This window comes from Nicotiana tomentosiformis, chromosome 8, assembly GCF_000390325.3.
Source record: "Nicotiana tomentosiformis chromosome 8, ASM39032v3, whole genome shotgun sequence".
NCBI lineage: Eukaryota > Viridiplantae > Streptophyta > Magnoliopsida > Solanales > Solanaceae > Nicotiana > Nicotiana tomentosiformis.
In genome coordinates, this window is record NC_090819.1 from 61,597,188 (window position 1) to 61,609,052 (window position 11,865).

General features: G+C 36.7%; 2 protein-coding genes across 2 annotated transcripts; one reads left to right on the forward strand and one right to left on the reverse strand.

The window, feature by feature from the left end:
- Window positions 1–1,063: 1,063 nt before the first annotated feature.
- Window positions 1,064–1,465, forward strand: LOC138897561 (uncharacterized). The gene has a single exon (XM_070183543.1). The coding sequence runs from the start codon at window positions 1,064–1,066 to the stop codon at window positions 1,463–1,465; it is 402 nt and encodes a 133-aa protein (XP_070039644.1).
- Window positions 1,466–4,567: 3,102 nt separating this feature from the next.
- LOC104088990 (uncharacterized) lies at window positions 4,568–9,950 on the reverse strand. Its single transcript, XM_009593782.4, has 10 exons — window positions 9,560–9,950; window positions 9,012–9,077; window positions 8,021–8,201; window positions 6,831–7,027; window positions 6,618–6,668; window positions 5,996–6,087; window positions 5,827–5,888; window positions 5,483–5,574; window positions 5,093–5,197; window positions 4,568–4,994 (listed from the first exon to the last, which is right to left on the reverse strand). Exons 1-10 carry the CDS (start codon window positions 9,833–9,835, stop codon window positions 4,857–4,859), a joined length of 1,260 nt encoding a protein of 419 aa, XP_009592077.1. The 5' UTR covers window positions 9,836–9,950; the 3' UTR covers window positions 4,568–4,856.
- Window positions 9,951–11,865: the final 1,915 nt, after the last annotated feature.

Genomic DNA, 11,865 nt, shown 5'->3' on the forward strand with positions numbered 1-11,865 from the left:
TTCCCTTTTACAAATCTTCAGGTTTTGCTGTTAATTCTTTCTCAAACGCCAAATCCTATTATCTTCCTCTCCTTTAAACTTACACAAAAATGGCAAAAACATCGAAAACGGTACCACAAAAAGAAGTTGCTTCATCTTCTCAACCGGCCGGCAGGAAAACGCTGTGGAACCCCATCTTGAGAAATGCATTCCTGGGGGTGCGCGCTAAACTCCGATTTCAAGATCGATAAAGCCTCATCGATTCCTGGTCGATGCGAGCCAGTGTCGAGGTATATATACTCGATAACTGAGGGATACCTTAAGCAGGTAAAGAAAGACTACAACTGGGAAGGCAAAGAGGTGGTGATCCCGACCCCCGAAGAAGACATCACCACCCATGTGGAAGGGTTTCTAAGTGTTTACACTTACCCTTTCACACTGGGCCCTCTCGACCCCGTCATCGTTGATTTTTGTCGTCAATATCGAATAACCCTAGGCCAAATCCATCCTTCCTTTTGGCGAATTGTTATTCTGCTCCGATTCTTTGTGAGCAAAATCAAGGGGCTCCCTTTCACCCTCGATCACCTTATCAGATTGTATAGCCCCCGCCTCTATCGAGGCGGATTAATAAAACTCAAACGTCGGGCTACCAAAGTATTGTTCTCGAGCATAGACGAAGACAAGGATCGAGGTTGGATGGGTCGGTTCGTTTGAGTGAGGACTTCCGACCTAATCCCAGTCGAGAAGATGCCATTTCCTGAGAAATGGAACATGAATCGTAAATACCGTCTCACTGTTAGCTTCCATGTATTATTTGTTCCATTGTCTTTTCTCATCGATGTCTTTTTCCATGATGTAGCGGTCGCTTGGATGCCCCATGTGATTTCCGACCTCGGGAGTTGGGTTCGGAACCTGGCCTCGACCTCTACATACGCCGAGCACTCATGGCACGATTTATCAAAGGGTCGATGGGAGGCTAAGACTCATGGTAAGCCTACTCTTTGTGTATTTGATGATTCGATTAAGATGCCCTTCTTCTACTTATTCAATTTTCTCGTGTACATGCCTGGGCAAGGATGCAGTCATGAGGCCACTATCTGGTGAGGAGGAGACTTCGATCTCGGCATCGAAACCGGCGAAGGACAAAAAGAGGAAAAAGACCTCAACCTCCGAGGATCCAGAACCTAAGAAGAAGAAGGCTCGTAAGTCGAAGAAGAGCATCATCCTTCTGGCCGAAGACTCTGTTCGGCGTCTAAGGGAGGAAGACGAAGAAGAGGAAGAAGACGACTCCGGGCTGGTGGCCCAAGTAGGAATGAGCACCGAGGCCCCAAAGGCCATTGAATCGATGAAGGCTGCAGAGACTCCTGAGGGGGTCTCGGAAAGAGACTTGGGCGAAGTCCCCGAGTCATCGAGGATTGAAGATGCCTGCCACCATAATGAGCCAACGGTGAGTAAGGCTGTAGGGGCTGGTCTCGAGGCCCCTTGAGATGGAGAGAACGCCCCAAGTGATCCACTTGGGGCAATAGAAATTGGAGGCTCCGCTCTGCTCCCCTCGTTTTCTGAGGAGATGATTCAAGAGGCTCGGGCCTTGAAGACCCCCTGCATCGAAGGAGCCCACGGAAGGGAGGACCCCTTCCGTGATTACTTTACTGGGGTCGAAGATGCTACTAGCATTCATAATATGTGTACCAATATATATATATATATATATATATATATATATATATATATATGTGTGTGTGTGTGTATCAATAAATCATCATGTACCATTATCTCTTCTCCAATATATATATTGGAGAAGATGTACCTATTAATCAATAAACTTATATATTTGATTTATCTACTACATTGTTATGAAATAAAGTGAATGTATATGAATGTTCATTTAATCCATCCATACATATTATTCAATGTACTACTTAGATAGATGTACCTATTAATTCTTAAGATGTATCTGGTGAACTTTAGGTGTTATCTTGTATATTATAAATAAGATATTCTTTTTCCATGAAAGTACACACAAGAAATATACTATAAGATAATTTCTACATTCTCTTCCTATATATCTTGTCTCCATTACTACATTGTTCTATTTTGCTCTCATTTCTTAACATACATAAGTTTGTCTTTTATATGATGTATTTGGCATTTAATGAGTTAAAGAACTGAAATATGATTTAATTACATTTCCTTTTATATATTTCAGCTAACCCGCCCATGATCTCCCCAAAACAGAGTAAAGGGGAAAAAAAAAAGAAGGAAACTTTGTATTTCTAAGGGTCCCTATTTTAAATTGTTAGGGCAAAGAATGTGAGCAGTCTGTGATCATGATTCAGAAATAATACTGTTTTGTCCCAAATTGAATGTCATTTTTTAAAAGTAAAAATAATATTTTCAAGAAACATGAGTAGCTAATTTTGTAGAGAGTAAAAATTCAAAACAAAATAACCTGAATTATTGAAAATAGAGTAATTATACCCTTCGTTTGCATTTAGATACAAAATTGCCTTTGCCGTTAATAAAGTGGTTCACTTTTACGCCTCCCCACTAACAAACTCCACATCACATATAAACTAGTATAAAATAATACTTTTTTGCCGAGTTGAAAATTCATGTTCGAACAAAAAAGTCTTCTAGGAAAAAGAATGTCTTCCCCAATCTCTATTAATCATGAACAACATCTCACTTTTCCACGATCCATCCATCCATATGTTAAATCACTTCTTTTTAGTAAACCCACTAATTAAAAACCAGTAGTCCATTATTCTTCATCTCCACCGATATATTTGACTTTACTGTTGCATCTTCACTGTACACCGAACAATAATAATCCTCTCAAGATTCCTTTCCTCTAACTCTGCCACTATATGACCCAACACCGGCAAAAACACTTTCAAGACTTCGGTCGTGCTTGAATTTTTCGGTGGGTCAATACAAGAAGCATTAGATTTGGATTCAAACAAGTTTATAGGGATGTCTTTGGATCCAACCAATCTGCCAATAGCTTGTGGAATATTATTGCAAAGACCACAGCCGATAAGCTCTCGAGCAGAAGTTGTGTATATTAGAGTTCTCACAACCATCACATTCATGAAATTACAAGTCATCTTTTTAAGCATAAATTGTCAGGACTCGAGCAGTACTATTCTAAATTGAAATAACAAACGCTTTTGTGAGTTTAAGGATATCCTTCCTTCTAAATTGAACACCAACTTGGCTGCATACGATGGTAAGTTTAACAAATTACCTTTTTGAACATTTAGCAACACGGAGCAAGTTCAGAGAAATATAAAAAAGGAATTTATGATAGTAACTTATGGATGTATCGGTATGCAGTTGCATATTAAAAGAGGAAGGCGAAACAAAAGAGGAAGGCGAAACAAAAAAGGAAGGCGAAACGGATAAATTTTAATCATTAATTACTTGATTTTACAATATAAAAGGTCACTTTATTACGGATGCACCAATGATGAACAATGACATTGTATCCTTTGAGCATGTCCGGATTCGAGTCTTTCTAATGGGGTATTATTTGGTTATCTTATATGCTACGAGTTCCTTTGAGCAGGTCCGGATTCGAATCTTTCTAATGGGGTATTATTTGGTTATCTTATATGCTACGAGTTCAAAGAATATAAAAATTATATCACACGAATTTGATCCAATATGAAAATAATAAGTGAAAAAAGTGAAGCAGGAGGTTGTGATCAGCAGCTGACCGGAGGAATTTTTCGGTGAGATTTCTCGTCATCGTAGTTACTAAAGGATATGGTGGGACATACCTTTTCCTTTCCTTTTTTTTTTTTTTTTTTTACAGAGAAACTTTTTCTCCAACATGGATTTTCTAACTCAGTAAAAAAGTACTATTTTATACGAGTTTATAAGTGATGTGGAGTCTATTAGTGGGGAGGGACACAAGTGAACCACTTTATTCACGGCGAGGGCAATTTTGTACCCAAATACAAATAAAGAGAATAATTACTCTATTTTCAATAGTTCATGAACATATTTGGCCCTTTTCCCTAAATTAAAAGTGTGTCAACACGACGCTTTATATCCTACTCCAGAAAGAATCTCAACCTTATTACTACTAATCTTTCTACGGAAAAACAAAAAATGAAGAGGCCAGAAACCAGACCAAAAGCGGGACTTTTCATAAGAATAACCAAGACAGCTAAAAGAGAAGGGAACCGCGACAGAAGTAGAAGGGCGACAGCAGAATATTCTTGCAAGAAAAAAAAAGAACACAAGACAACTACATGAAATGTCTTGTCAGCATATTCTTGACAGCAATGAGCCAGCTATAATGCTTTTTGACCTTTTGCCCTTGATATTCCCATTTCCTTTTTCGCAGCTACTACCTCTTTTTCTTCCCACTGCATTGATAACATCAGTGGCATCCCAAATAGGATGTTTATCTATGCTATGAAGTCAATTCCTGGTAATCTAAGATGACATTTTTATGACATAGTCGAGTTGAACCAAAGGCATTATGCAGACCCAAAATAACACCCTTTTTTGACTTGCTAACAAATGTTGAACTACCATGTGTTAGGGGAAACACATGTATAACACAAACAGAAGATGATAGAGAAAGAATGAAAGGACGAATAAAATAATTTGAACGTACATTTCAAATGAGACAACACATTACATGAGACAAGTCCCCCAAAGGGAGAGGAGAAAAGGGGGCCATAAAAAGAAATCGAGAAAGAGAGAGAGAACCAAGATACAAGAGGACAGTGCCACATGAGATCATGTCCTAGATCACAGAATTGAATTCTCAGCTTCTTGGGGGTCACCCTACGGCTATAAGTATGTGCAAATTATGCTCGAGCTTAACCATAGCTTGCCGGTGTATAACATACGCCCATTCCTCATACTAAGCAGCCTTTGAAACCTTTTCTTAATGTTGTTTCATCTAGGTTTTTGCCTATGAATACTAACTTGTTTATTCTCTTCTCATTTGGTTCCCATGTCTTGCCTGGGCATCCATCTAAAATCGAATGTACCCCCTTCGAAAAATTTAAAGAAAAGCCAAAAAAAAAATTCAGTATCAAGAATAACAGATCATCAAGATGGAACATACTACGGTGAAGAAATTGATGAGAACCTGGAAAACATAGCGCTCTTCAGAATCACTCACAGATAAAACCCCTTTCATCCTGTACAGGTCATCCCCTTTCTCTTCAATGAGTCTTTCAAGCCAATCATCAACCTGGACCAAATACCCCACAAAAAGATTGTTCATCCACAATGAGTTAATTTTGGACAAAAAAATGGCCAAGGAAGAATTTCAATCATACAGTTTCTGTTTATCTTCTTTTCTTTTCTTTTTTTCTTTTGATCGTTAAGCATATCAGGGGAGAAAACACACTGAGCAGTTACATATGGGCAGAGCAGCAAGACTTTTACGAATGCAGTGATATGCAAACTTGGCAACTCAACAATAATCAGGATAAAAATTCGAAATAAAAAAAGGTTAGCTAGAAAAAGCATATACCTCATCTAAATCTAAGGTTCCCTCAGACACAATACTAACACTGGATACAGCAGAATCATGCACATGATCATGGTGGTGGCCTTTGTGATGTCCTGTAAACAATGAGGCTTTCTATTAATGCTACGGAAGAAGAAGAAGAAAAAAGAAAGAAGAAGAAACTGGTAGGAGCATCCTGTCTATCTTCTGATAAGATGAGAAGTCATATCAGTAATAACAAGGAATCTAACACATCAAACACTAATATGTACATAATTTTTTTTCTTAAAAAAGGGAAGACAGGAAAACATTGGAAAGAACATGAGAACAAAGAAGAAAAGTTTCAAAAAAGTTACAGTAATCACTACCATGCCCATCTTCATGATGGTGCCCACAGTGTGAGCCCTCTGATTGAACTTCAGAATCAACTCTGCAAAAGCAAGACGTTCTTACAAAATCAGTAAAAATAACTCAAGATACCATTCTGACCCATGGAATAGGAAAATTTTTAAGAAGCAAGTTCTGTAAGAGAATCACCTATCAAGATCATAACCACCAACTCCCAGAACAAAGTCCATATCAACCACCCCATATTTTGCCCTCTTTATTTGTGCCATCCCATTGATATGCTGGAAAGTTATAGCAATCAACACTTTGTATGTAAAAGAGGAGTCATAATCAAACAGGAGAAGAGTATAACTAAATGCAGACTCAAGAAGTACATTTATCCACCAGAAATGACAATACAGATTTATACCTAATTGTCAAAACTGTTAGATACACGGAACACCACAGAAATAAGAAAAATAGACGGAGTTCAAGGTTGTAACAGCTCAAAATGCATTACCAAGTCATATTGAGACAAGCATTATGGAAAATATTAAGGTAATACAGTAAGAAAGTAGCGAGAAGAACCTCGAAAATAAATTTTATCTTCTTTCACATTAAGCAAATTAGTTAACACAACATGCATAAGAGGGGATGTCCAAGCTTAACCCTATTGAATGATTCATATGCATCTCATATTGCAACACCCTCAGTGCATGTCATGTTTTTATATATTCGAGAAACTCCCAGCACCGCAATACCAGAAGATAGACAAATAAGCTTAAAAAAGAAGAGACTACCAAATAAGCTTAAAAAAAAGAAGAGACTCTACCTTGATTTTCTTTGTCAACACTTCGAGCTCAGCTTCAGCAACCAAGTCTATCTGTCAACATAATCAGAAGAACATAAACTGAATTATAGGCTTCCCAAGATTGCTTGACCTACTGCAGGCTATAAACTGAAGTATAGGCTTCCCAAGATTGCTTGAACCTACTGCAGGCTAGGAAAGGCGAGCGACCAATTGCAAAGCTAGAAGCTGCCTTACCTTGTTCAAGATAATACGATCTGCATAAGCCACTTGTTCAACAGCCTCATTCACCACAAATCTGGGTTTTATCTCATTTAAATGCTGCAAGGCATGCTTGCAGTCAACCAGTGTAACGACTCCATCAAGTTTGACATGTCTTGAAACCAACTCATCAGAACAAAATGTTTCAATAACTGGACCAGGCTTTGCAAGACCTGCAAAACAAGTAGCAACTCAGAGGAACGGTTCGGAATATGATAAACACTCACTAAACCATGGGTTCCAAATTTCAATTTCTGAAGAACAAGATGCTACAGGGATTTAGTTAGACCAAAATGCATATTGAGTATTTAGCCAGCATTCTACAGGGGCCTCATAATGGGCTAAACTACGGAACCCCACCTTTCGTGGTTTTCTTTTTTTCTTTGCCCTGTTTCACCCCCTGAAGAAGGGGGTCTACAAAGGATACTCCATTGCAAAAAGCTAGTAAGCGACATTCAGCAAAATTGAAAAACTTTTCTGTCAGCGATGCCAGTGGACATTAACCTTGCCGGACCATGTACAGCGCAATTGAAGTTACCCAGGAGGTAACAACAGACCTAAACGACTAAGGCTTCATGCAAGAGAGTGAAAGGACCAGATGGATAACAGAAATAAGCAAAACTGCAGTAGTCATTGGCAAATTAAATGAAGTTACATGCTCCTAAGTGTCGGAATTTTATTTGAATCAACATCACGAAAGATAATTACCAAAACATAAGAAAATGGCACATATGCATAAGTTCCCCATTTTTTGCTGTTCGTATCACTGCATCAACATCATCTAAAGGAGGAGGGAGGAATTCATATCAAGCTGCAGTTTGGATTAATGCAAATCTATTTCTATGTGGATTGTTTTAAGGCAAATAAATTTAATCCATCCCGTCAATAAAAGAGATAAGAAACCCCTCTGCTAAATGTTTTCACATACTTTATAGAAGAACATTAGCTATTTCTCATAACATGACCTGCATACATCAAGCAAAGTTATCCATTGAAGTATTTAAGTGATTTGCAAGTGCCAAAGTACATAATCAGATTTTTTTTCTTTTTGATTAGTACTTCATAATCAGATGTTCTTGAGATCTTACTAACAAAATCGAGTTTCACTGCACGTGAGCACATTTGACAACAGCAGTTAGTTACATTTATTAAATAGTTTCACATACCTGTTGTCTCTATAACTATGTGATCAAATTTGTCTCTCCTCTTCTTAACGAGCTCCAAAAGCATCTTAACAAGGTCACCACGTACAGTACAACATAGACAACCATTATTAACCATGACAATGTCCTCATTAGATGAAGAATGACTAGCAACCAATGAGCCATCAATGTCCACCTCGCCAAACTGCAATTGGATTTAGTCATATAAATATCTAAGTAAATGTAGATAGTCCAAATTTTACCAGCCATATCATACTTTGTGAAAGGCAGTTCAAGAACTTGATATTGGATGATGATAAGCATGCAAAGTGCATGTGTGATACACATTGTCTACGCAAAATATTAAATAACAAACAATGAGGCATATCATTTAAGAATGGCAGAAATTGATTGGTGCATCAGTACCTAATCTTTATTTTTTTTAAAATTAAATCAGGAAACAACTGCGCAAAAGCAAACTCAAATTATAAAATGAAGAGCTGCAATTTGTAGAACAATGCGAAAACTGGCTCATTGTTCTGCAAAAATTTTCCTACATGTATTATGTTCGTAACTATAGGACAGAAGAAAAATTGGCAAATTTAGGTTGCCACAATATGTAATAACCACATCAATTAACAAGCTCTAGTGGTAGATTCACATCCTTGTTACTTTGCTCAAATGGTTACTAAGTTTGATAAGTATTTTGTTTTACAGCATAAAAATGAAAGTTAATGACTTAAACAATCAAGCTAGATCGTCATGCTAAGACAGGTGCTTGTAGAAATTGCGAGTTAAGCTGCAAATTTGGGTGAGCCAACTCATGAAGGTTTGGTTTATTTTTTACTTTATTTAAGAAGGGACTAAGTTGGGCAACATAGTTATATCCAACTCAATAGATGTAAACCAACAATCAAATGCAAAATGGGAAGTCAAAGGGCATCCACTTGAAAAACATCTTAGGATATAGAAGTTAACAACAATAGCTGGAGAAGACAAGAAAAACCCATAATACCTCATTTTCGATCACAGCAATCCGCTTCCCATGCTGAGATGTCAGTATATGATTCAACAAAGTAGTCTGCCAGAGCATCCATGAAACAAAGGCATGAGATTCTTATAAGCATAATAATCCCAACGTCTTATATGTGCAAAGTAATTCAGATATTTAAACTCAACATAGAGAAGCTCTATATTCCTGGTTCATATATTAAACCCAAAAAAAAAAAGGAAACAGGGTTTTGATTTTAACAAAATCAATCATTTAGTTCAAACTTTGCAGTGGACATAATTTTCATTATACGAAAAAAACTATAGTAATATAAAGCACAAATATTTTTGATATGTTTCATTCTAATGTTTCGTAACGTTCTATCAACAACAACTATGCTTGATCCCAAGCTAGATGAGCTCAGCTATATGAATCCACACTAAGATTGCTTCATAAATCTCCTGTTTCGTTTTAATATTCAATAACTTAAGTTATTACAGATAAAAATATTTACAAAAATATGAGAATTTGTAATCAATTTTTTTTTTTTAAAAATGTTTGATTCCTCTAACCTTTCCAGAGCCAAGAAAACCAGTAATAACAGTGGCGGGAACGCGACTGTCAAAATTCAAAGCGGCAGCAAAGGAAGAATCAGAGTCTTGGGGGAGGTATTCAGGAGAAGTGGAGAAACTTCTAGAATTAGGTGAACAGAAATGGAATTCTCTGGAAACGAACGAGTGGAGAGTTCTCGGGAAATGGGAAATGGGGGGGAAGTTGTGAAAAGGACGAGGATTGGCGAGTTTTAGGGACGTTGATGATTTGGAGAGTAAATACCTGAGAGTAGCCATTGTTGGGTATAGCGGAGAAAATGTGGGAGATTGTAATTAAACAAAGGTTAAAACCTTAAACCCTAGTTGGGTTTTTGGTGAAAATTTGAGTTGAAACTTGAAAGTTGATATATACCAACTTGGAGCTGAAAGAGAGGCACAGCTTCGGCTATCGTTATAATTTTTAACTTGGAAATAAAAATAATAATAACAATTTTTAACTTTGGAAAAGTTATTTAGAGAAAAAATTTATGGAAAATTCACTAATGTGCTCGATAATGGAGTAATAGTTTTATTAATGATTTGTACGTAAAGTGAAACAAGAGTTGTTTTTTCAAATGGAAGTGAAAGAAGAAATATCACTTATTTTTGTAAAACTTCAAGAGCTTTTTACAAACTAGAGATTTTTTAATTACAGGAGTTTGAATAATATTTGGTTGAAGTTACACACGCATACTTGATATTAACTTTATTTGGAAAAAAGTTAAAAAAAATTGTGAGTGAAAATCATCTTTTTAAATGTTTTACCAGTACTTCAAATACTAAAGTATTTATGAATATTAATGATCAAACCATTTGAGTATTTAATATTTATTTATGTCAAGTTTGGATATTGAAGAAAGTTACGAATAAATGCATTTTTATTCAAACCCATGTAACTATCATGAAATGGAATATTTAGTGGAAATAAGAAATTAGAGGGAAGCTTAGCAAGATGAGGGGATGAGCCCTTATTGTCTATTTTTAAGTGTTTAAGATAGAGTGTTGAGCCGTTAAGAAATCTCATGTCCAGAAGATTGAAAGTGATAGAAATAAGAATGTTGAGAGATAAGATCAGGAATGAAGTTATTCGGAATAAGGTGGGAGTGGCTTCCGTGAAGGATAAAATACAGAAAGCGGGGTTAAGATAGTTGGGGCATGTAAAGAGAAGGGACACAACTGCCCCAGTGAGGAGATGTGAGAGGTTAGCCCTGGAGGATAGAAGGAGAGGGAAAGGTAGACCGAAGAGGTATTGGGGGAGGTGATTAGGCAGGACATGGTGCAGCTTCAACATACTGATGACATGATCCTTGATAGGAGGTATGGAAATTGAATATTAGGGTAGAAGGGTAGTAGGTAGTGGAGTTTATTTCTTTCACATATCGGTAGTATTTATATTGCTCTTGTATTTTCTTATGCTTAGTTTTCTTTTACTACCTGGTGTTTCAGTTTCTCATTCTTATTCCTGCTCTTGTTTCTTTCGCTTCGGTTGATCTATTATCGTGTTGTTGTTTACTGCTTGATGTTATTGCTATTGCTTCTTTATCATTCTTCTTGAGTTGAGGGTTTATCAAAAACAGTCTCTTTGTCTTCACAAGGTAAGGATACGATCTGCGTATACTCTAGCTTACTCAAACCCAACTTATGTGATTATGCTGGGGTGACATTGTTTTGTTGTCAAAGATCATAATGATCTAGTCTATTTCTTATGCTTGGATTCCATCAAATTATGGTACAAGAAAAGGTCAATAATTTAATAAGTATCCTTACAAGATTTAGCAATAATTGTAGGGTTAATTTTGCAAGGGAGATAGGATGAGATGGATGTACTAGAAAGAAATACATACTACAATTTGATGTTGAAGTGTAGCACTTCATCCTTGTTTGGTACGGTATATAAGAGATGAAATATCTTATATTTAAAATAGTCTCATGATAAAAAAGAAAAGTAGTCTTATAATTGAGAGTCTGAAACTAAAGTAATGCACAGTATAACTCGAACGATAAAAATAATGTGCAAAAAAAATACATAATTACATATAACATATGGGGTGTATGCGCTATATGTGTCTAGACTAACAGCCCAGCTTAACGGCTGTTAACCTTGTGCAATGGCATATAATGCATATATGTCCCAGTTTTAAATCCCTTTCTTCTTCCTCGACAAAATAGTCCTCTCCTTAAAAAAAAAACTTTTTCCGCCATTAAGGACCCGCACAAGATTTTACAATTGTAACGATCCGCCCGGTCGTTTCGAGAGTTATAACCCTGATCCCCTATTAACTGCTTCT

Bases quoted from the DNA above. Each gene is read 5' to 3' on its own strand.
- LOC138897561 (XM_070183543.1), top strand. From the start codon at position 1,064: ATGAGGCCACTATCTGGTGAGGAGGAGACTTCGATCTCGGCATCGAAA.
- LOC104088990 (XM_009593782.4), bottom strand. From the start codon at position 9,835: ATGGCTACTCTCAGGTATTTACTCTCCAAATCATCAACGTCCCTAAAA. The intron at 6,088-6,617 runs GTAGAGTCTCTT...ATAACTTTCCAG, and splicing joins TGTTGACAAAGAAAATCAAG to CATATCAATGGGATGGCACA. The intron at 4,995-5,092 runs GTTCTCATCAAT...AATTTTTCGAAG, and splicing joins AAGAGCGCTATGTTTTCCAG to GGGGTACATTCGATTTTAGA.